The sequence below is a fragment of the Microcaecilia unicolor genome, chromosome 6, assembly GCF_901765095.1.
Source record: "Microcaecilia unicolor chromosome 6, aMicUni1.1, whole genome shotgun sequence".
Classification (NCBI taxonomy): domain Eukaryota; kingdom Metazoa; phylum Chordata; class Amphibia; order Gymnophiona; family Siphonopidae; genus Microcaecilia; species Microcaecilia unicolor.
In genome coordinates, this window is record NC_044036.1 from 285,660,381 (window position 1) to 285,683,043 (window position 22,663).

Here is a 22,663-nt window from a genome sequence, read left to right on the forward strand (position 1 = left end):
CATTGGAACCTGATTGTCTGTCCGAATTTGGATAATTTGATAGGACAGCCAATCTCTGAAGGCCTTCAGTGCGTTCCAGACCGCTCGGAGCTCCAGGAGGTTGATCTGCAGATCCTGTTCCTGGAGGGACCACAGTCCCTGGGTGTGAAGGCCATCGACATGAGCTCCCCACCCCAGGTGAGATGCATCCGTCATCAGCACCTTCGTGGGCTGCGGAATTTGGAATGGACGTCCCATGGTCAAATTGGTCCGAATTGTCCACCAGTGCAGCAAATTGCGGCAACTGAGGGACAGGTGGATGACATCTTCTAGATTCCCGGTGGCTTGGCACCACTGGGAAGCTAGGGTCCATTGAGCAGATCTCATGTGAAGACGAGCCATGGGAGTCACATGAACTGTAGAGGCCATATGACCCAGGAGTCTCAACATCTGCCGAGCTGTGACCTGCTGAGACGCTCTGGTCTGGGAAGTGAGGGACAGGAGGTTGTGGGCTCTCGCCTCTGGAAGAAAGGCCTGAGCCGTCTGTGAATTCAGCAGAGCTCCTATGAATTCCAGAGATTGGACTGGTTGAAGATGGGACTTTGGGTAATTTATCACAAACCCCAGCAGCTCCAGGAGGTGAATAGTGCACTGCATAGACCGGAGAGCCCCTGCCTCAGAGGTGTTCTTGACCAGCCAATCGTCGAGATACGGGAACACGTGCACTCCCAGCTTGCGCAGATACGCCGCGACCACCACGAGGCACTTCGTGAACACCCGTGGGGCAGAGGCGAGCCCAAAGGGCAGCACACAATACTGAAAGTGCCTTGTCCCCAGGCGGAATCGGAGATACTGTCTGTGAGCTGGCAGTATCGGGATGTGAGTATAAGCGTCCTTTAAATCCAGGGAACATAGCCAATCGTCTTTCTGAATCATTGGTAGAAGGGTGCCTAAGGAAAGCATCCTGAACTTCTCTTTGATCAGGTATTTGTTCAGGCCTCTCAGGTCTAGGATGGGGCGCGTCCCCCCTGTTTTCTTTTCCACAAGGAAGTACCTGGAATAGAATCCCTGCCCTTCCTGCCCTGGTGGCACAGGCTCGACCGCATTGGCGCTGAGAAGGGCGGAGAGTTCCTCTGCAAGTACCTGCCTGTGATGGGAGCTGAAGGATTAGGCTCCCAGTGGGCAATTTGGTGGAGTGGAGGCCAAATTCAGGGCGTATCCGCACCGCACTATTTGGAGAACCCACTGGTCGGAGGTTATCAGAGGCCACCTTTGATGAAAAACTTTCAACCTCCCCCCGACCGGCAGGCCGTCCGGTACAGACACTTTGATGGCGGCTATGTTCCCATGGATCCAGTCAAAAGCCCGTCCCCGGCTTTTGCTGTGGAGGCGCAGGGGGCTGCTTAGGCACACGCTGTTGACGGGAACGAGTGCGCTGGGACTGTCCCTGTGCCTGAGGAGGCCTTTGAGCCGACTGGGTGTACCTACGCTTGTTGTAGGCGTAGGGTGCAGCCTGCCTGGCCCGGGAAAAACGTCCACCTGCTGAGGTGGATGCTGAAGGCGTCCGGTGGGAGAGCTTGTCGAGGGCGGTTTCCCGCTGGTGTAGTTGGTCCACCAACTGCTCGACCTTCTCGCCAAAGATATTATCCCCCCGGCAAGGGACATCCGCCAGTCGTTGCTGGGTGCGGTTGTCCAGGTCAGAGGCATGCAGCCAGGAGAGTCTGCGCATCACTATACCTTGGGCCGCAGCTCGAGATGCCACATCACAGGTGTCATAGATACCCCTGGACAGGAACTTTCTACCCGCCTTCAGCTGCCTGACCACCTCCTGAAAAGGCCTGGACTGCTCCGGAGGGAGCTTATCGACCAGGTCCGCCAGTTGCTTCACATTGTTCCGCATGTGAATGCTCGTGTAGAGCTGGTACGACTGGATGCGGGTCACGAGCATGGAAGATTGGTAGGCCTTCCTCCCAAACGAGTCCAGAGTGCGAGACTCCCGCCCCGGGGGCGCCGAGGCGGTATCCTTCGAACTCCGTGCCCACTTGAGAGCAGAGTCCACGACCGCCGAGTCATGAGGCAATTGGGGCCGCATCAACTCTGGGTCAAAGTGGATTCTGTATTGGGACTCCGCTTTCTTGGGGATGGTGGGATTAGATAAGGGCTTCAGCCAGTTCCGAAGCAGTGTCTCTTTGAGGACATTGTGCAACGGTACCGTGGAAGACTCTCTAGGTGGTGATGGATAGTCGAGGACCTCGAGCATCTCAGCCCTCGGCTCATCCACAGAGACCACGGGGAAGGGAATGCAAATAGACATGTCCCTGACGAAGGAGGCAAAGGAGGGGCTCTCAGGGGGCGAGAGCTTCCTCTCCGGTGAAGGAGTGGGGTTGGAGGGAAGGCCCTCAGACTCCTCTGAGGAGAAATATCTGGGGTCCTCCTCCTCCCCCCACAGGCCTCTTCCTCGGTGTCGGACATGAGCTCTTGCAGCTCAGACCTGAACTGGGCTCGTCTCGACTGCGAGGAACCATGTCCTCGATGGTGGCGTCGAGCGGTGGACTCCCGTGCCGGCGGGGATGAAGCTCCCTCCATTGACGTTGACGGGGATTCCACCTGCATGGCTGTCGACACCGGCACCGCAAGCGGCGTCGGTGTCGGAGGCCTTGGCATCGGGCTAGAGCACGCTGTCGCCTCCATCAACGGCGCCGGGGGCGCAAGCACCCCCCGTGCCGGCAAAGCCTGGCGCATCAGCCCTTCCAGAATCCCTGGAAGGATGGCTCGGAGGCACTCATCAAGGCCCGCTGTCGGGAAAGGCAGGGGGCCCGGTGCGGGTGCCGGTGCCGGAAGCTGCTCGGGTCCAGGAGACGGTACCGAAGCACCCATGGACTGACGCAGCGACACCTCTTCGACCGAGGGGGGAACGCTCCTCTCGGCACTGCCGCTTCCTCGGCGTCGAGTCATCTCTGGAGGCGCCGGAACTGGTAGTCCCATGCGCCGTGGGCGACCGATGACGATGTTTTTTAGTCTTCTTTCGGTGCCCATCATCGGCGCTCGGTGGCAGAGATGAAGAGGAGATAGAACCCCCCCCCCCGGCCTTGAGGGATCGGGTCTGACAGGGTTCGGTCCCGATGGCCCTGGGTAGAGGGAATGGCCGGGGCCGTCTGCCCGCGTGGTCGCTCACCCTCACCGGTGGTCCGGAGGACCAACGGTACCTGTGCTCCTGGGGTCGGTGCCATCGTCGGTGCCGATTTCGCCGACATCGGTACCGGTACCGAAGATCCGGCCGTCGACACCGATGCCGTCGATGTCGAAGGGCCGGTGCAAGTTCCAAAAAGCCGGTCCCGACAAACTTGCCTCGCCACCTGTGTCCGCTTCCGCAAGCCGAGACACAAGGTGCACGTCTTGGTATTATGCTCCGGGCCAAGGCACTGGAGGCACCAAGCGTGGGTATTGGTTTGCGAGATCTGCCGGCCGCGCCGACCACACTTTTTGAATCCACTCGGGACCTTCGAGGACATCGACGGAAAAATTGCGTTGGCGAAGTCAAAGTCGTCGATGGTGGCGGTGAAAAGCACACCCGAAAAAGAAACGACCGCGCGGCCACAGGGCCGCAACGAGGCGCCCCCGCGGCTAAGGACGACCAGGGGACAAACCAACTTCTTTTTTTTTTTTTTAACACAGAAAATAAAGAAAAGAAGCGCGAACGCGCACGAAAAAAGAAAAAAGCTCGCGGCTAGGCCGCGATCCGGTTTTCGGGGCTGACAAAGAGAGAGACGATAACACGTCTCTCTCCAGCGCGGAATCGAAAAAAACTGAGTGGGAATGGTCGCGCACGGGCGGGAAGACGGCCGCGCATGTGCGGTGGGCGTGCCCTGTGTGCGCGAAGTTTTTGTTCCGGTTGGTGGGGGCTGCCGTGGATGTCAACCCAGTCGTGAGAACAAGCAGCCTGCTTGTCCACGGAGAAACATAGTTATGCTATGGAGGAGATGATGGAGATTTAGACACCCGTTTGTTTGCTTAGGGCCTTCAAAAGGATTAATCTGGAAAGGGAGTACCAAAAGTAATCATTGGCCTGGCCACTGCTTTATCCCAAAAATATTTTAAAAAAATATAAACAAGAAAATATCCCAAAAGCAATTTAAAAAATAAGGGGGTGAAACAACACAGCTAATAATGATAAATTTTGCTTTTGAGATATTTACTTTTTTATATATTTTGCATACTCCCTATTTGGTTTTTGTTTTTTTTTTCACTTTATCACACTGCTTTATCCAGCCATCTTCCTGCTGAAAGAACCTATAAGGCCTTATCCTATCCTGGAAAATACATTTCTTACTCCTGGATGTGTTCCTCATATGTGAAGCAGATCCAGACCACAGGCAGAAAATGTCTTAAACTGACAAAGTTGCAGCACTCTAACAAACTACCCAATCGCACTGTGCCTTTAACACTGCCCCACTTCCTCGCCCCAGGAACTCCCAGCAAATCAGCCGACAGCTTTCTGCCACCTCCCTCCTCCCCACAACAAAGCTAGGTTATAGTTAGTTAGTCACTGCCAGGCAGTGCTCAGGCAGGCAGGCCTGGAAAGTGGGAGTACTGAGAGCTGCTTGCAATTTTTACTGGGACGTGGACGTTTGCTCCTCAGGTAAGAGACAGAAGATAAATAATCCGGATCATAGGGTGAGCTAGTGCACTGCTTGTATTTTTTCAAGATCTATTTTCACAGTTTGCACTGGTTGCCTACTTTAATAAAGTTTGGATATGGGCTGGTTTACAGACTAGCTTCTGCTTTAGGGTTGCTAACTGGCTGTAGGATTTCAGGATGGGCTGATTCAATCCTGTTTGTTCCCAATTACATGCAAGAACAATTTGTTCTATTTTTCCAATTAAGTTCCCTAAGAAAAGCTAGACGAAAGTCTCTGCATGCAGTAGAATAAAATCAGGACTGGACCAGCCTTTTCTGAAAAGCTATATCCAGTTTTTAACCCTATATGTGACGAAGGAGGGCAACCTTCGAAAGCTAATCAAGAAATGTATTAAGTTATGTCCAATAAAAAAAGTATCATCTTATTTTCTTTTCCATGTTTTATTTTGTTTGATTTCTATTGATAACCCTATATCTGTATTCTGGTGATGGTGATCTATTATTCAGGGAACCTATTTAATGTACTGACCCGAGGAACATAAAAATGTAATATGATCGTAAGAACATAAGAGTAGCCATACTGGGTCAGACCAATGTTCCATCTAGCACAGTATCCTGTTTTCCAAACAGTGGCCAAGCCAGGTCACATGTACCTGGCAGAAACCCGAATTGTGGCAACACTTTATACTACAAATCCCAGGGCAAGCAGTTGCTTCCTGTGTCTGCCTCAATAGCAGATTATGGACTTTTCCTCCAGGAATTTGTGCAAACCTTTTTTAAACCTAGATACGCAAACCACTGTTACCACATCCTCCAGCAATGAGTTCCAGAGCTTTAACCATTCGTTGAGTGAAAACATATTTCCTCCTATTTGTTTTAAAAGTATTTTCATGTAACTTCCTCCAGGGACGACGACCCTGGAACTGGGAAGAAGGGAGGGAGGGGGGGGACCCTGGAATTGGGAGGGAGGGGGGACGCTGGAACTTGCCTTAAAAACATTAATGTTAGAAGGTGATTACCTTTCTAGCGCCCGTTTCATTTCAGTGAGAAGCGAGCTTTTTTTTACTAGTGACTTATAAAATCAGGGCCATAATATACTTAGCTCCACTGCTATGATCTGTTTAGTGTAGGTTTCCTATTTGGCAGGCCTAAATAGAGAAGTTTTGTAGGTTAGGATCTAAGAGGTCAAATTTTTATGGATCTTGTATGTTTACTAGATATGTTTACACAGATGATATTGGTCTGAAAATACATCTGATCACCCTGATACGATCTGGATAGCAAAGGGACAAAACCAAAGACTGTCCATACAGGAGTGATATTTAGCCTGTATGAACTAGATTAAATAAATGGCGCCAAAGTTAGGCGCAGGGATGATCCACGCTAAGTTAGTATTCTGTAAAGGATGTTTACTCAAAGCATCCTTTATACTAGCCTAAGGAGTCAAGAAGTAGCCTAATAGTGCAGTGGCCTGAGAACCTGGGGAACTGGGTTTGATTCCTACTGTAGCTCTTTGTGATTTTGGGCAAGTCACTTATATCAAGTCCCTACCCCTTTCCATTTTGCGAGCATTTCATGCCTAACTTTGGGCACAAGCACTTAGACCTGCCAAAGGCTGATGTAAAGCTGGCACCCATGCCCACTCAGAGGGTCTATCCCTACACAGCTTGGGTCCACCTGCCGCTTGTGCTGTACACTAACATACTCCTCCCACCAACTGAGTTACAACCGCCTCTGGGTGAGTCTCCCACTCCCAAATTATCCCCAGTGATTTCTAGATTACTGGAGCCACGCTCCCAGTGGTCCCACAGTTCCCAGAAAGCACTTACAGACCCAACACACAAACCACCAGGATTCTTTATCAGTCCATACAGGCAGAACGAACAAACAAATATGTTTGTTCTCACACTGCAGCAATGAACAAAACAAATGTGCAATTAGCATACAATAACAGGTAACTGAAATATGGATCAATTATAACACTAACTAAACATTTGCATACTGGCTAAACAGTACCTGGGAAGATTTGGACATATAATTGTTCACAGAGCCTTAGCAAAGAGATTTGTCTTCCTCTTCTTCCAGGCTAAGACTGAAGAAACAGTTAGCCCTACTGGATAATTTCAAACTCCAGGCCAATCAGAGCCTAGAACAGTCAAGTTTCAAATAAAAACTGGTTACATCACACTTCCTAGTATCTGTGTGCCAAATAAAGAATGACAAGTTATTCCACTGTAACAGCTTTAAGCATAAACACACACCATCTGCTGGCCAAACAGGAGAAATACTCTTCAGAACAATACAGGAAAATATCCAATACATTTTACATGCTTAAAACACATTGTTTCTTCACACCATCTAATGGCAGTAAGGTGCATAAATGAGGATATTTTATAACATTGCACCTAAATTCTGAGAACACCCCTGGCCTGCCCATGCCTCCTTTGGAGTTGCGTGCAATGAAATTTAGGCACGCATGTTATAGAATAGGTCGTAGGGCAGATCCATGCATAACTTGTAATTATTGCCAAATAATTGCTTGTTAACTCCAATAATTGTTAGTGCCTAATTGACTGGTTTACATATGGATCTGAGATCCACATCCAAATTTGGGCGACCTAAACAGAATCCAGAATAAGCTATACTTATTTGTGCAGAGTGCTGATATGAACTACTTCCCAGCCCCCTTCTGTCGATCCATCAGTACTCCCCTCCTGTCAAGATCTTGCAGACTCTTTTAGGGATAAAATTACTACTCTTTGTAATGCTTTTTTCAACAGTCATAGTTACTATACCTAATAGTCCTGTTTCAAATTCACTCCTACTGATCTCATGGCAGCATTTGACTTAGTCGATCACCTCTGTTAGATAAATTTTACCAAATATGGGCCCGAGATCACTCATGATTGGCGGGATAGTAAATTTCTAATGAAACTTGATATCAAACAGTGAGGTGACAGATTTATATTGTTTTCCTTTTCAGCAGATTGGTATGATGTTTGTGAGCACTGCTATGCGAAGCACTGCCTCCTGCAGGCATTGTCTCTCTGGCCGAAGCCTCCGCTGCTTCAGTAGCACTGCAGCTCCAACAACCGAGAAGAGCGTCCCTTATACCAGAACCCTCAAGGAAGAAACGCCACAGGAGAAAGGGCCAAGCAAACCCCTCCCAAAAGTTGCAGATGTGGTCATTATTGGCGGGGGCAGCTTGGGCTGTCAGACCACCTATCATTTAGCTAAGATGGGAATGTCTAATGTTCTGTTACTGGAAAGAGATCGTTTAACATCGGGAACAACATGGCACACCGCAGGTGAGAGGCAGCCGGAAGGATCTGTGACTGTCCATGAGATAGAAGAGAATAATGGTTCAGATCAGGGCTTTTTTTGAGGGGGTACTGAATACCGGCACCTTTTTCCATGGTCTGTTAAAATTGATCCATGGTCCCCAAGTTTTAATGAAATAGCTCAGACTCTACACAACAATCTGCCTTGCCATAGATTCTGTGACTGGTTGCAGGGAGCCTGACAGTTGTGGTGTGGTCCCTCAGTGATCAGCCCACCCCTGAAGGGTGCCCCGGCATTTGAGTGCCAGCACCTTTTTCACTAGAAAAAATGCACTGGTTCAGATAGACTTAAATCCAGTGAGCTAAGTGACTGACCTCCACCCTGTCTTTGGGATACTACTCTTGGGGGAGGGGGGCAATATGAATTCTAAACTTGTTATCTAGGTTTTACGGATGCAGTGTAATGTTCACAGAGGACAATAATGAAAGAGTTCATGTCCTTAATATACCACTATCCTTACTGTGCAGGCAGCTTTCTCAGCCTTTTGGGAAGGGACTCGGTGAACTGTGGTCTGTGACCCATGGCCAAGGACTGTTGGGTACTATAGATGTTTATTTAGGGAGTGGGAAGAAGGGATAGGAGGAACATTCTGAGGTAGTTGTTAATGACACTATAGCCCTAGTAGAGGCTGGTTCTGATTTAGGAAGGAAGCTCAAAGGAGCAGATGAAAGCAGTTGGATGTTTTTGGATGTTTAGGTGTCATTACTGCACAGGAGTCTGGCTTAGACAAGTTTATCAGGGGCTTTAAGGATCTGTCCCTATGCTGGCTGAATACGCTCAACATGACATGCAGGCTGTGGCAGTAGGCAGCGTCTGAGCCGCTCACAGCCACAGGCTGGACTGACCCTGGATATTCAATGCCGGGGATGCCTGAAAGTTAACTGGGCATCAGCCAATATTTAGACTGGTGCCCGGTTAACTTTATGTGGTTACTTATCTGGTTAGCACCAGGGGCGTAGGCAGACTTTGGTGGGAGGGGGTCCAGAGCCCGAGGTGAGGGGGCACATTTTAGCCCCCCCGGCACCTCCGACCCCCCCCCCCCCAGAAGCGCTGCCGCCACCACCACTTTTGACCCTACCCTGGCGCCCCTCATCTTTTGACCCCCCCCTTCCCGCCACCGCCAACCCTCCCCCGCCGTCGCCGGGTACCTGTGCTGGCGGGGGTCTCCAACCCCCGCCAGCCGAAGTCCTCTTCCGGGCCGGTGTGTTGCTGCAGCTTATCTGGAAGGATCCTGTTTCTGTGTGAGTCGTCCTGATGTCCTGCACATTCCTACGTGCAGGACATCAGAACGACTCACACAGAAACAGAATCCTTCCAGATCAGCTGCAGCAACACACCAGCCCGGAGACCGGCGCTGAAGAGGACTTCGGCTGGTGGGGGTTGCACAGGTACCCGACGGCAGCGGCGGAAGAGGGTTGGCGGTGGGAAGGGTGGGGGTCGAAAGGGTCGGTGGCGGGGGGGGGGGGGGCTAGGGCCAAATCTGAGGGACTCATGCCCCCACATAGCTACACTCCTGGGTAGCACTGAAAATCTCTGCTAAGTAGGTTCTCCGCCTCTGGCCTGCCCTAACCTAACTGGTTAGGAGATGGCTGGTTAGCAGCAATATTTAGTGGCACTAACCGGTTAGGTATTGCTGAGTATCGTGTGTCAAGTTAGGTCAGTAGAGTTTAACTGGGTATGAGCCTCTCCTATCCGGTTAAACTCCTTTGTTTTGAATACTGGGTGGAGTGTTGACATGGCATAGTATTTAAAACCTTTTTGGATGTTCTATAGAGGACTAGGGGTCTGACCTCATTCTTAGCTGTGGTGATGGCTCTAAAGCATCCTTCTAAACACAGACATACATTTAGTCCAGTTGTCAGCTGTGTCTTTCCTAAGGATGCATGATCTCTTTTTTTTTTTTTGTCTTTCTTTCTCTTTCCTGGTGAGATGCTGGTGAGATGCTGGTTGGAGAAGATTTTGTTTAGGCAAAGCTTATCCATTGACAAGTTTGTTACATCCTTGTACATCTCTGCTTTCCCCAGCAATGTCTTTGGTGCCAGGCCAGTATCTCATGGTGCGCCTGTGGTTTCTTGCAGGCCTTCTTTGGCAGCTGCGGCCCAGTGATGTGGAAGTGGAGCTGTTGGCGCACACTCGTAATGTGGTGAGCAGAGACCTACAGGAGGAAACGGGTCTTCACACAGGCTGGATTCAGAATGGAGGACTCTTTATTGCCTCCAACAAGCAGCGGCTAGATGAATACAAGAGACTCATGTCTGTGAGTGCCACTACTAACAGTTTTTCTTTTGGCCTAATTTTTGTAAATTCATTGTGTGATCGAATTATTATAGCTGACCTCTGGTACCTCTATGTTCAGTAGTAAAAACATGTACATCTTTACATAAGCCAAGAAAAGTACAAAAATAGTTGAAATGCTGTAGTCCTAAATCAGTGCCTAGATATCCAGGTATTGGAAGAAAACAGAGATACTGTATAACCTCATCCAACCTAAGAGCAAAAGTCAAATCGGGGAAATGAACCCCAAATCTTGTGTTTGGCCACGTGCAGTTTTACCTCTTGAGACAGTTCACTGCACCAAATTGGTAATTTGAACATCTGGAATTCTTTGACTTCGTAAAACTGATGCCTTGCCATGTAGCACATTAATCTTTTCTTGGCTCTCTTCGATCCCTGTATTCATTTTGTAGCTCGGGAAGGTGTATGGTGTCGAGTCCTACGTCCTGTCTCCATCAGAAACCAAGGACCTGTATCCCCTAATGAATGTGGATGACCTCTATGGCACACTCTATGTTCCTAAAGATGGCACCATGGATCCTGCAGGCACCTGCACTACCCTTGCCAGGGCCGCCACTGCACGAGGCGCCACGGTAATCAAGAAGTGCATGTTGGAAAACTTCCACTACTGGACTGCAGTATATGGAATTGTCTAAGATGCACAAGTCTGATGTATGAACAACATATTGTTCTAAGAGCAGAAGTGTGTGTCTCACCAATTAGTTCTCTAAGGGGGTCCTTTTACTAAGCTGCAGTATAAAGTGGCCTTAGCATGCCCTTAAGTGGGTTTTTCCTGCGTGCTAAGGCTGTTTTTACTGAAGCAGTAAAATGGCTGATTTTCATTTTTTTTCTTTCCTTAATGGCCATTCACTGATGTCACTGTTGGCACACAGCCATTAAAAAGAATTACCATGTTAGCACTTAACTGCAGCTATTTTGTGGACGGTAAGGGCTCACGTGGTAATCCAGCGCTAATCAGCGTGTGGTAATGTAGCTGTGCTAACTGATTAGCATAAAAACATCTGCTCTCTGCCCCCAGACAGTCCCCCTCCGTGCAAAAATATTTCTTGGCAGGCGGGTAATTTGCACAGATTAGTAACTTAACACAGGACGTCGAGCATTGGAAGCCATTTTAAACTGTGGTAAGCACGCACTAACACTTACCACTGCTCAGTTAAAGGACCCCTAAGTTCTTTTTCGCTTTGAGTCAGGTGATGGCAGGGAACAGCATGCAGTTGGCTATCTGCCCTATCCGCTGGTCATTAATGACGTGAGATATGTCTCCTGTTTTGGCTGATATTGCTTAACTCATGATTCAAGTTCTTCATGGCAGATAATCGAGAACTGTCCAGTGACTGGTGTACAAGTGAGGACAGATGACCTGGGCATGAAAAGGGTTGTGGCTGTGGAGACAAGACATGGCACTGTCCAAGCGACCTGTGTGGTGAACTGTGCAGGTGGGCGTTGCCATCCTTAGGAGCATAAGAATTGCCAAGCTGGGTCTGACCAACGATCCATTGATCCCAGCATTGTCACTCTGACAGTGGTCAGTCTGGATCATTTGGATGTATGTAGAATATTCCAAATAGAAAAGTCCATTCTGTTTTGCACATTCCCTAAAGCTAGTGGTTTTACAGTTCAGTAATAATCTGCTTTATCTGTACCTGCACAAGGTGGCCCTATCTTTGTAGTGTTACTGGCACAGCAGCAAAATAAAATTTTTCAGTAACTCATTATGGGCATTTATTAAATTTGAAGGTGGAAATGGTTGTCCTAAACCTGGCTGGCACTTTTTTATTTCACTTGTTGAAAGACTGAAACGCTAAAAGATACTGTAAAACATTCTCAGAGTGAGTTACTAAGATTCGTACAGAAGAGCTGCGCTGAGCACTAGATTTGCATTCTTGTATGACTCAATTCAGCAGTTGAAGAGCCACCAATCCTAAGGAAGGAGGAGAGGAAAGGCTAAGTTGCTGGTGTATTCTACAGAACACTATTAACACACAGGACACTCTAGAAAGGGAAATTCCACTGCAGTGGCTCCTCTGGTTGGTGGACACAGAGGGAAGGTAATTCTATAACAGGCTGCCTAACTTGTGCAACCAACATGTGAATAAGCTACATACATTTTCAAAGGGATAATAGGTGCGTATTTTCCCTCTGAAAATCAGAAATGGGTAGTAACAAAGTCCTTGTACTTCATTACAGTGCTTAAGTACAATTGGCAGTACTTTTACTTCTAACAAGTTACATTTTACTTGTAATTCGTTACAAGTAAGCTGTTCTTTTCTACTTAGTAATGAAGTACAAGTTTAGAAAGTATTAAAAAAAAAAGTGTTTTCCATACCTCTGCTTCTCCTCTTCTACAGGTGATATCAGACCTGGTTTGCAGCTTATTGGGCCTGAACTTCCAGTCCCAACAACAGCTGAGCTGGGATTGGAAGTCCAGGGCCAATCAGATGCAAGCCAGCGTCTGACATCACTTGAAAACCGTAGTCCCACCCCCCTCAAGTATGATTGGGCATGGTAGTGTACCGTCAGCCTCTCATCTACCCAGAGTCCTCCGAGGTGGCCCAAGCTGCCTACTCCTCCTCCTCTAGCACCAGACTAGTGCGGCTGCGCTCATTGAAGCAAGGAATCTCTTGAGGGAGCAGTAATGTGCTGAAATGGTCACATGTACGTGTTCAGCGAAGTCCTGCTCCTGCAGCCTGACCAAGTTGCCCATAGCCCTTCCATTAATTCTGCTCACTTATCTCCAGGTGCCAGGACCGCAGGACCTGGTGCAGCTCCTTACCAAAGATGGGCTGGCACTGCTCTGCAAGACTGCAATCAGTCTGCAAGGAAAGCCTCCCTGGAACTAAGTCCTTTCTGCCCAGGCTGATGCAGGCTCACACTGCTTGACACATGCACAACCAGCAGCATCAGAGGTCACCTAACTTGGCGCGTGTATGTTGGGACCTCCATTTGCAGTTGAGCAAATTTTCCAGAGACTTCCATGTGCTGCCAGGAGGTAGTATGCTGCTCACCCGCTGCCTGTGATGATGATAGCATTAGTCACAGCTGCTAACTTGTAGTCTGCTAGCTCTGTGTCTGCGCTACACTCTGCAGCAGTACCAGGTTAGGTGTATTATTTTTTGCTACAGCAAACTAAGCAATCAGCCCACCACTGAACAGACAGAGACTTGGATATTTGCAGGTGCCACTCCCTGGCTTGTCTAACCTCTTTAGGGTTGCAGGGGGGGGGGAGGGAAAGCTGTGTGAACCAGTGGCTTGCCATATTGTTCTCTTGAATAGGGTTTCCCTTTCCCATTCCTAGTCCTCTTTCTTGCTGGAGTTTCCTGCGTGGAAGCCTAGCATGGTGGTGATGCTCCACGTCCACATTCTGCCTGTTGGGGAAATGCTTTAGTGACTACACTGATTGCCTCCCCCCCCCCCCCCCCCCATCCGTTGGTGTGCTGGAGCGGGCTCTCACAGGCTCATGAGAACCGTTTGTTAAGTTTTTAAGAATTTTGGGAGCCGGTTGTTAAAGTAGGCCCCCCCCACCATGGCTACTTTACCAACTGGCTCCCAAAATGTGAGCATGGGCCCCCTCCTGAATTTTCCTTTACTTTGCTGGCAGGGATGCTGAGCTCCACCAGCCATATAAATAGACTGCTGCTGCACCCCCACCCCCACCCCCTACCCCGCTCCTTGTTTCCAGCTGTGAGCAGCAGGCTGGAACTTCTGCATGTGAAAGAAGTCCCAGCATGCTGCTCAGAGCCAGAAACAAGCAGCGGGCAGTGGTGGCAGTCCATTTATTGGCTGGTAAGGAGGCATCCCTGCCAGCAAAGGTATGCATAGGATGCCCACACGATGGGGGGGGGGGGGAGAGAGAAAGGCATGCGTTGCCCTCCCCCCTCCAAAATTGCAGAGCTGGCTATGCCTGGAGAGACAGCCCACTGTTAAAACTTTGCCAGCACACCCCTGCCCCATCATCCCTCCTTCCTTGTGTACCTGCACACAGTGACAGTCTCCTTAGTCTCTGCTGCATACAGAAATAGTGTGTGGTTTTTCATTATAGTGCTGCTCTAATCTCTAGTCAGTGCCCTCCCAGATTACAAGTTGATATGTACATATGATCCCTGCAGATTCTTGAATGAATGTCTCTCCACTGCATCAGGAGTCCATAAACTCTAAAATTAAAAGACAAAACATTTACAAATGTAAAATTAATGTACATTTAAAAATGGTATGCATATAATGATTAAAAAGTTTTATAGCAGCAGTCATTTGAAAATGTAAAACACAAACGCCCTTCTCCTTCCACCCTCTCATAAATTTAACAAACTTGTTAAAAAGGTATTAATTTAAATTTATAATTTCATTTATTATGTTTATGTTCCATTGTACCCACAGAGACCTAGACATTTTACAATCTGATATGTTCATAATCACAATACAGTATTGGCCCAACTTGTTAAGAATACTTTTTACTTTGTAATTAAAAAAAAAAGTAGTCTTAAGAGTTGCACTTTTATTTGAGTATATTTTTTTGCATAAGACTTTTTTGAAGCCAGTACTTTTACTTTTAGTTTTACTTAAGTACTTTTAAAAAAGTAACAACCCCCATCTCTGCTGAAAATTACCCCACTAAAAATTCCCTACATTTATCCCTGCTATTTAGTATGCACAAAATTTAAAGAAAATCTGTGTATACTTTTGAAAAACCAAAAGTATGTGTGTAAGTCCGAGCCCAGCCTCAGTTTTATCTGTGGCAAGCAATATGTGAAATGACATTTATGTTTAAAGTCTATACAATGTATAACAAGCCACTAATGCACATAAATCACTGGCTTTGAAGATTATCCTCAAAATGGGCAAAGGCTGCACAAGGTGAGGTCCCTTTTGGAGGCTGCCAAATTGTCACATCTGCACCAACTTGTTTATTGGATGTGCCCAGAGACTGTTGGTACTAAGATTGCCTTTGTTGTGTGATATTTTTTGACACCTAGAATGCTTTATATCTTTCTTCTGCTTTACAGGTGCCTGGGCAAGAACCCTGGGGCAGATGGCAGGAGTAAATGTGCCTCTGATTGCCATGCATCATGCCTATGTGGTCACTGAACGGATAGAAGGGATTCAGGTTAGCAGTTAGATTCAACTGGAATCTGTTTTTCTAGTAACTGATCCAGGGAAGGTTTTTTGGAGTGTTGACTATGGTGTCTCAGTGGGCAGGATGTTTGCCTGAGGTGATGCAGAGTGAGAGAGAATTGTATCAAGAGTAGTTTTAGGCCTGTTGCATGCAAGGGGCAGGTGCCAGGAGAAGGGAGAGGAAATGCAGTGAAATACCTTGCCATTTAAATAAGCTGTGTAGAACAGATGAGAAAATTGGATTCCAGGGCTCTGTCCTTTCCTGGTTCTCTTCCTTCCTCTCCCTCCACACCTTTAGTGTTCACTCTGGTGGATCCTCTTCTACTTCTATCCCTCTGCCTGTCGGCGTACCTCAGGGTTCTGTTCTTGGTCCCCTCCTCTTTTCTATCTACACTTCTTCCCTTGGTTCATTAATCTCATCCCATGGCTTTTCCTACCATCTCTATGCTGATGACTCCCAAATCTACCTTTCTACTCCTGATATCTCACCTTGCATCCAAACCAAAGTTTCAGCGTGCTTGTCTGACATTGCTGTCTGGATGTCTCAACGCCACCTGAAATTAAATATGACCAAAACCGAGCTTCTCATTTTCCCCCCCAAACCCACCTCCCCGCTCCCCACGTTTTCTGTTTCTGTTGATGGCTCTCTCATTCTCCCTGTCTCCTCAGCTCAAAACCTTGGGGTCATCTTTGACTCTTCTCTCTCCTTCTCTGCTCATATCCAGCAGATTGCCAAGCCCTGTCGTTTCTTTCTTTACAACATCCGTAAAATCCGCCCCTTTCTTTCCGAGCACTCTACCAAAACCCTCATCCACACCCTTGTCACCTCTCGTTTAGACTACTGCAATCTGCTTCTTGCTGGCCTCCCACTTAGTCACCTCTCCCCTCTCCAGTCGGTTCAAAACTCTGCTGCCCGTCTTGTCTTCCACCAGGGTCGCTTTACTCATACTACCCCTCTCCTCAAGACCCTTCACTGGCTCCCTATCTGTTTTCGCATCCTGTTCAAACTTCTTCTCCTAACCTATAAATGTACTCACTCTGCTGCTCCCCAGTATCTCTCCACACTCGTCCTTCCTTACACCCCTTCCTGTGCACTCCGCTCCATGGATAAATCCTTCTTATCTGTTCCCTTCTCCACTACTGCCAATTCCAGATTTCGCGCCTTCTGTCTCGCTGCACCCTACGCCTGGAATAAACTTCCTGAGCCCCTACATCTTGCCTCATCCTTGGCCACCTTTAAATCTAGACTGAAAGCCCACCTCTTTAACATTGCTTTTGACTCGTAACCACTTGTAACCACTCGCCTCCACCTACCCTCCTCTCTTCCTTCCCGTTCACATTAATTGATTTGATTTGCTTACTTTATTTATTTTTTGTCTATTAGATTGTAAGCTCTTTGAGCAGGGACTGTCTTTCTTCTATGTTTGTGCAGCGCTGTGTATGCCTTGTAGCGCTATAGAAATGCTAAATAGTAGTAGTAGTAAAATACAGATTCATATTTAAAGTAGGTGGAAAAATTTAGCACTGGCCAGATAAAAACTGAAAAGGATTGTATTTGATTCATTTTCTTTTTGTATTTAATTTTATTTGTACCTTGAGACTGCTACCAAAGAATTGAAACTTTTAACTGTGTACCACTCACTAAGTGTACCTGCCTTCTGTCCACCAGTAATGAGATGATGTTTCTTCCTGTATATTTCTAGAACATGCCAAACGTTAGAGACCATGATGCTTCAGTATACTTACGTCTCCAGGGTGATGCCCTGTCTGTAGGTGGATATGAATCAAATCCAGTCTTCTGGGATGATGTGAGTAAGACTGGACTGCCCTTGTATGTGAGCAAATGTAATTTCAGCTCAAAAATTGACCAAATATTAATTAAGAAAGAAATGCTCTTCTTATGTTGCTACATTCAGGTCTCTAGAATTAAGAAATTATTTAAAAGTCAGCGACTTCTTTGTGCAATCAGTGGTTCCTAAAATGATACCTGAGGTAAAGCGAGTTAAGAATAACAGCCATTTAGATTTTAGACAATAATCCACACAGATCAGTCAGATTTCGAGAACCTTCTCAAAGTACTGATTTATAATTATTGTTCTTTATTGTCTACAAATCCAGGCATTATTAAAATTTAGTGATATTAATTTCAAAAATATAAAGACTGACCACCAAAACTATAAATGTGCTAGAAATTTACTAGAACACCTGTTCACATTGAAAACCAAATCTTCCCATTGATGTGAAGCAGAAAATGGAATATACTGAGGATTTTGTGGCACTTGTCATATTTCTGGGGTAGTTGTCTTGTGCCCTTTTTTTGCTTATTTGGGACCTGGAAGTGAGGCACCAGAAGTTTCATTCACTACTATCCCGGGCTTTCCTCCATATTTTTATCCCTCTGCCTGTCTAGATCATCCAAAATAGCCACCCTTCTGAGAGAAGTTTGGACAGATGGCCACCCTGGAATCGGACAAGAGTTTACCATTAGCCAGCCAGTATGTATTGGTTTATGCATTGGCTGGGATTCCCTCCCTCCTGTGTAGCTCTGCTGCAAACCCAGGAACTGCTAGCTTGAGGAGACAGTTTCTTTTACATAGAAACATAGACATTGACAGCAGATAAAGGATATACAGTCTACCCAGTATGTCATTCATTACCATCTACTATCTCTTCCTCTCCATAATAGATCCTACGTGCTTTTCTCATGCTTTCTTGAATTCAGATAGTCTTCAACTCTACCACTTCCACCAGGAGGCCGATCCACGCCTCTATCACCCTTTCGGTAAATAAGTATTTCCTTAGATTATTCCTGAGTCTATCCCCTTTTATTTTCAGCCTATGCCCCTTCATTCCAGAGTTTCTTTTCAGTTGAAAGAGATTTGCCTCCTGAGCATTTATACCATGAAAGTATTTAAATGTTTGTATCATATCTCCCTTCTGTCTTTCTTCCAAAGTATGCATGCTGTAGTCTTGAAGTCTGTTTCCATACACTTTGGGGGGAATTCTATATATAACACTGAAAACTAGGTGCCAAAAAGATCCATGCTGAGCCCCTATTCTATAAAGGGCACCCAACCTTTGTAGAATACTGGCATAGCTCGGAGGTCATTCCTAACTTTGAGCGCTGGACTTTCGCCTGATAGAAACAGGTATAAGTCCAGCACCCAAAGATAGGCGTGGAATAGCACTATTCTTTAATTTGGTGCCTAACTTTTGGGAACGCCAATGACTCACCTATGCCCCTCCCTTGGCCATGTCCCATTTTGGGTTCTGCATGGGAAAGGTTAGTTGCTAAGTTATAGAATAGTGTGCAGGGGAGATCCAACGCAACTTCAATCAAGCACCAATTAAGCAGTCAGTTGGTGCTCATTTCCTCATTAAGTTGCAATCTGTGTGAAAATTCTGGCACCCAACTTTGGGCGACCTGCATAGAATCCAGGGGTTTATGACAGACCACTATTTTCGTAGCTGCCTTCTGGATCAACTCCATCCTATTTATATCTTTTTGAAAGTGTGGTCTCCCAAACTGTACCTGGTACTCTAAATGAGACTTGTACAGAGGCACTATTGCCTCCTTTTTTCTGCTGGCATTCTCCTGTACACCCAAACATTCTTCTGGCTTTTGCCATTGCATTTTCTACCTGTTTGGCCACCTTAAGATCATCCCCAAGTCTGATTGTACTTTCATGCACTGAAGTATTTCACCCCCTGTAATTTACTGTTCCCTCAGGTTTTGCGCCTCAAATGCATGATCCTACAATTCTTAATAGTAAATCTTAGCTGCAAATTCTAGACCATTCTTCAAACTTAGCTAGATCCCTCTTCATGCTGTTGACTTTTAAAGCTGGTTGTTTACATGCTAGATTACAAAGATATATTCCAGGAAGAACTTTGAGATTGAGTCAGACTACCTTGTTGAAAGTCCCTACTATAAAGGAAATAAAAGGAGAAAGTTGAGATGCAGGATGTTCTCCATTATGGTGCCTACTTGGTGGAATATGCTACCTAGAGAACTCGGGCTGTAAAATACTGAGAAGCAATTTAAAAAAAAATTGTAGTAAAAATGTGGCTCTTCTCAGATGAGGCCCTTTTACTAAGCGACACTAAAACGTGCCCAGCGTTGCTGTCATCATATCGGTTTCCCACGTCCTATAGCCACTTTTAGTGCGACAGTAAAATGGCCGCTTTTTTTTTTTGTGGCCATGCGCTAATTTCCTCTTTGGCGCATGGCCATTACCGCTGAGAGACCTTACTGCCACCTGTTTAGGAGGTGGTAAGGGCTCCTGTGCTACTCCCACACTAATCAGGTAATGCACGGTAATGTGCCCGCGCTACCCAATTAGCACAGGCATGCCTACTCTCCACCCCTAGACACACCTGCCGCAGCGAAAAATAAAAAGTATTTTTTACCATATGAGTAGCACGTGCTGATGGCCAAACTACCGTGGACGCCTCAGTCAGCGTGTCCCACAACAGTGCCCTTTTACTGCACGGAAGGCTCATATTAGGCCTACCACGCCTTAGTAAAAGGACCCCTAAGTGACCCATTTGGAATTTATTATTTATTTAATTTTGTTTCATTGGTTTAATACACCATCAGTTACACCTAAGATTCTGCTCAGTGGTTTACAACAATTTTTGAGTGTGGAAAAGAAGAGACTAAGAGAGCAGAGAGACAAAGGATCAAAATAGGGGTGAATAGCAGGTAGGAAGGAGAGAAAAAGGTAGAGGGAGGATGAAAAAGCAAGTTAAATATAACACAAATGGAGGGAGGTGAAAAGGCAAAGGAAATTGAATAGGTTTTACTGGATTCTTAGATAAGTGGAAAAAGCTAACTTTTGGTATTTTTTAAACTTGGGGTAGACTGGTCAAGTGGAAGTGAGTACCTGAGGTGTGGGCCAAGGTAAGAAAAGACAGAATCACAAGCAATCTCAAGGTGAAGCCATGAGGAGGGGGAAGAGAGAGCAGTGCTTGCGGAGAGGAGCACGGTACACGGGGTGGGTTGTAAGTATAAACAGGTTAGCGAGGAGGTGTGAAGTACCAGGTGGTAGTCCCTGATAAACTTGTATAATGATTTTGAATTTAAGCCAAGTGACAATTGATAGCTAATGTTTAGAGAGAGAGAGCAGAGTCACATGATCAAAGTGACGAGCATTGTGGAGTAATTTAGGCCCAGATGCACAAAACTTTAACGACCCTTTAACGAGGAAATTTTAAACCGTAGCATGCATTAAAGGACATTTTCCGACAAGGCTAGCAGCTAACGAAAACGGAATGCAAACGAGAAACTACCATTGAAATGTGGTCAATTCAGAATGCACTAACCATACCGACGATGCAACGAATCATTTACCGTCAGAAATTTAACGTCAGCTCAGACCTGTCGTTAAGGCCTGAGCTGTCATCTCCCCGCTGCCCCCTGCACCATAAAAATCATGTGTAGTAGTAGTTTAAAAAGAAAAGTGAGCTCCCTGCTTTCCCCTGCATAAAAAAATGTCTCCACAAACATTAACAAAGGATCGGGAGGGGGCAAAGGCGCTCATCAGGAGCGTCCTGTGTGGACGGCCTTGCCCTCCCCCCCCCCCCCCCCCCCCGCCCGAGATCGCTGCTGCTCCCTGCTTCTCCTTTCATGAAATACAAAATGTTAAAAATCTAAACTTCTGCATCGCCAGGCCCCCCCTGCCCTTCCTGTCTCTCTCTTCTGCTACTGTCGGCAATGCTCCGCCTCCCGCCATCCTCCGCCTCCGGCCCTGCCCCCCTGAGTTTGTCGCCGCCGCTCCCTCCCTCCACCGGACCCCCCCCCTCTGCCATAATGGCCGGTGCAGCGCCTCTCACCTGTGTGTAAAGGCGCTGCACGGGTTGGATCAGCTGTTCTCGATCGCTTCTGTCTCCTCCGACGTCTCTCTCCTTCTTCCTGTGCTCGCCCTCCTCTGACGTCAGTTATCACACAGGTGAGAGGCGCTGCTCCGGCCATTATGGCAGAGGGGGGGTCCGGTGGAGGTGGGGAGCGGCAGCGATGAACTCAGGGGGCGGGGCTGGAGGCGGAGGATGGCAGGAGGCGGAGCATTACCGACAGTAGCAGAAGAGAGAGACAGGAAGGGCGGGGGGCCTGGCGATGCAGAAGTTTAGATTTTTAACATTTTGTATTTCGTGAACGGAGAAGCGTGGAGCCACGTGTTTGTATTGTTTTCTTTTTTGGGGGGGGAGGTTGACATTTCTGGCATGCGCAGAGCATAATGCTTGGCTGCTCTGCGCATGCTTTAGGAGCCGATTACCGACGGGGATTGATGCATGGTTCTTTACAATACCACACCGAACTTGTGCGACTTGTTTTTTTTGGAGCATTGTTCGTTTTTTAAAATTCGGTAATGGCTTTTACGATTTTGCTTTTTTGACGTTTGGTTGATGCATCTGGGCCTTAATGGCTGAGGACTGAATGAGTTGGAGATGCTTGAGGGAGACCACAATAAAGAGAGTTGCAGTAGTCTAGATGAGAAAATACATGAAAGGCAAATCTGTGTCTAAAATAAGGTGCCAATTGTGCACCAAGGATTATAGAATAGCGGAACTTACGCATGTAATTGGTGTCATTTATTGGCTGTTATTCACATAAGTGCTTGCCCCTATTCTATAAATTGTGTGCCCCTTCCATAGCGTATAACTGCAAGTTGGTTGTAGCCATGGGCTGTCTGAGGGCATGTAATGGGCGTGTCACCATATGGCAAGTTCAACTTATAGAATACTATCGGTTGTGCACACCGCATGGCACACTTTGGCACTTGAACTTACGCCAGTCATTGACCTGACATGAGTGGTCATGCCTAAGTTTCAGCACATCAAAGGTGCTTTGCACTAGTATTTTATCAGGGGTTAGGCACGCCTTAGTGCTGTTGTAGAATTGGCACTAAGCACACCCCATTGCAGCACTTTAATTTTGGTGCCACTTTATAGAATTGCCCCTAAGGAAATGATCACTGAACGAAGCTGGTATAATGCTAAAAAAGAAGAATGAACTGAGTCAATATGGGGTTTAAATGCTGGCTTTGAGTCAAAGTGTACATGTAAATTGTGAATGGATTCACAAAGTGGGATATGGGTAAGCTTCAATAAGGGGTGGGTGAAAGGGCGGGTGAGAGAAGCACCCGGGAAAATGGATATAGAGAATTCAAGTTGGAAAACAAATGAAAACAGTTAAAAAGAAGTTAAAATGTGGCTTAACCTGTGCTGGCTTTCTTTCATGTTAATTTCTGTGTTGAGATGTAGTATGTTGACTATTTTATGAATGTTTTTATGTAAACC

At 46.9% G+C, this 22,663-nt stretch overlaps 1 protein-coding gene across 3 annotated transcripts in view; it reads left to right on the top strand.

Moving 5' to 3' along the window:
• Nucleotides 1-4,510: 4,510 nt before the first annotated feature.
• The window catches only part of SARDH (sarcosine dehydrogenase), a 148,474-nt gene continuing 130,321 nt past the window's right edge, over nucleotides 4,511-22,663 (top strand). For 2 of the 3 annotated variants that reach the window (XM_030207696.1, XM_030207698.1), the window contains exons 1-7: nucleotides 4,511-4,618; nucleotides 7,605-7,926; nucleotides 10,039-10,217; nucleotides 10,648-10,827; nucleotides 11,568-11,691; nucleotides 15,256-15,356; nucleotides 17,068-17,172. In XM_030207696.1, the coding sequence (XP_030063556.1) occupies nucleotides 7,611-7,926; nucleotides 10,039-10,217; nucleotides 10,648-10,827; nucleotides 11,568-11,691; nucleotides 15,256-15,356; nucleotides 17,068-17,172 (1,005 nt within the window). In that variant the 5' untranslated portion in view covers nucleotides 4,511-4,618; nucleotides 7,605-7,610. Of the gene's footprint in view, nucleotides 4,619-7,601; nucleotides 7,927-10,038; nucleotides 10,218-10,647; nucleotides 10,828-11,567; nucleotides 11,692-15,255; nucleotides 15,357-17,067; nucleotides 17,173-22,663 lie in introns of all 3 variants that reach the window. The other variant, XM_030207697.1, reaches the window with a different exon arrangement.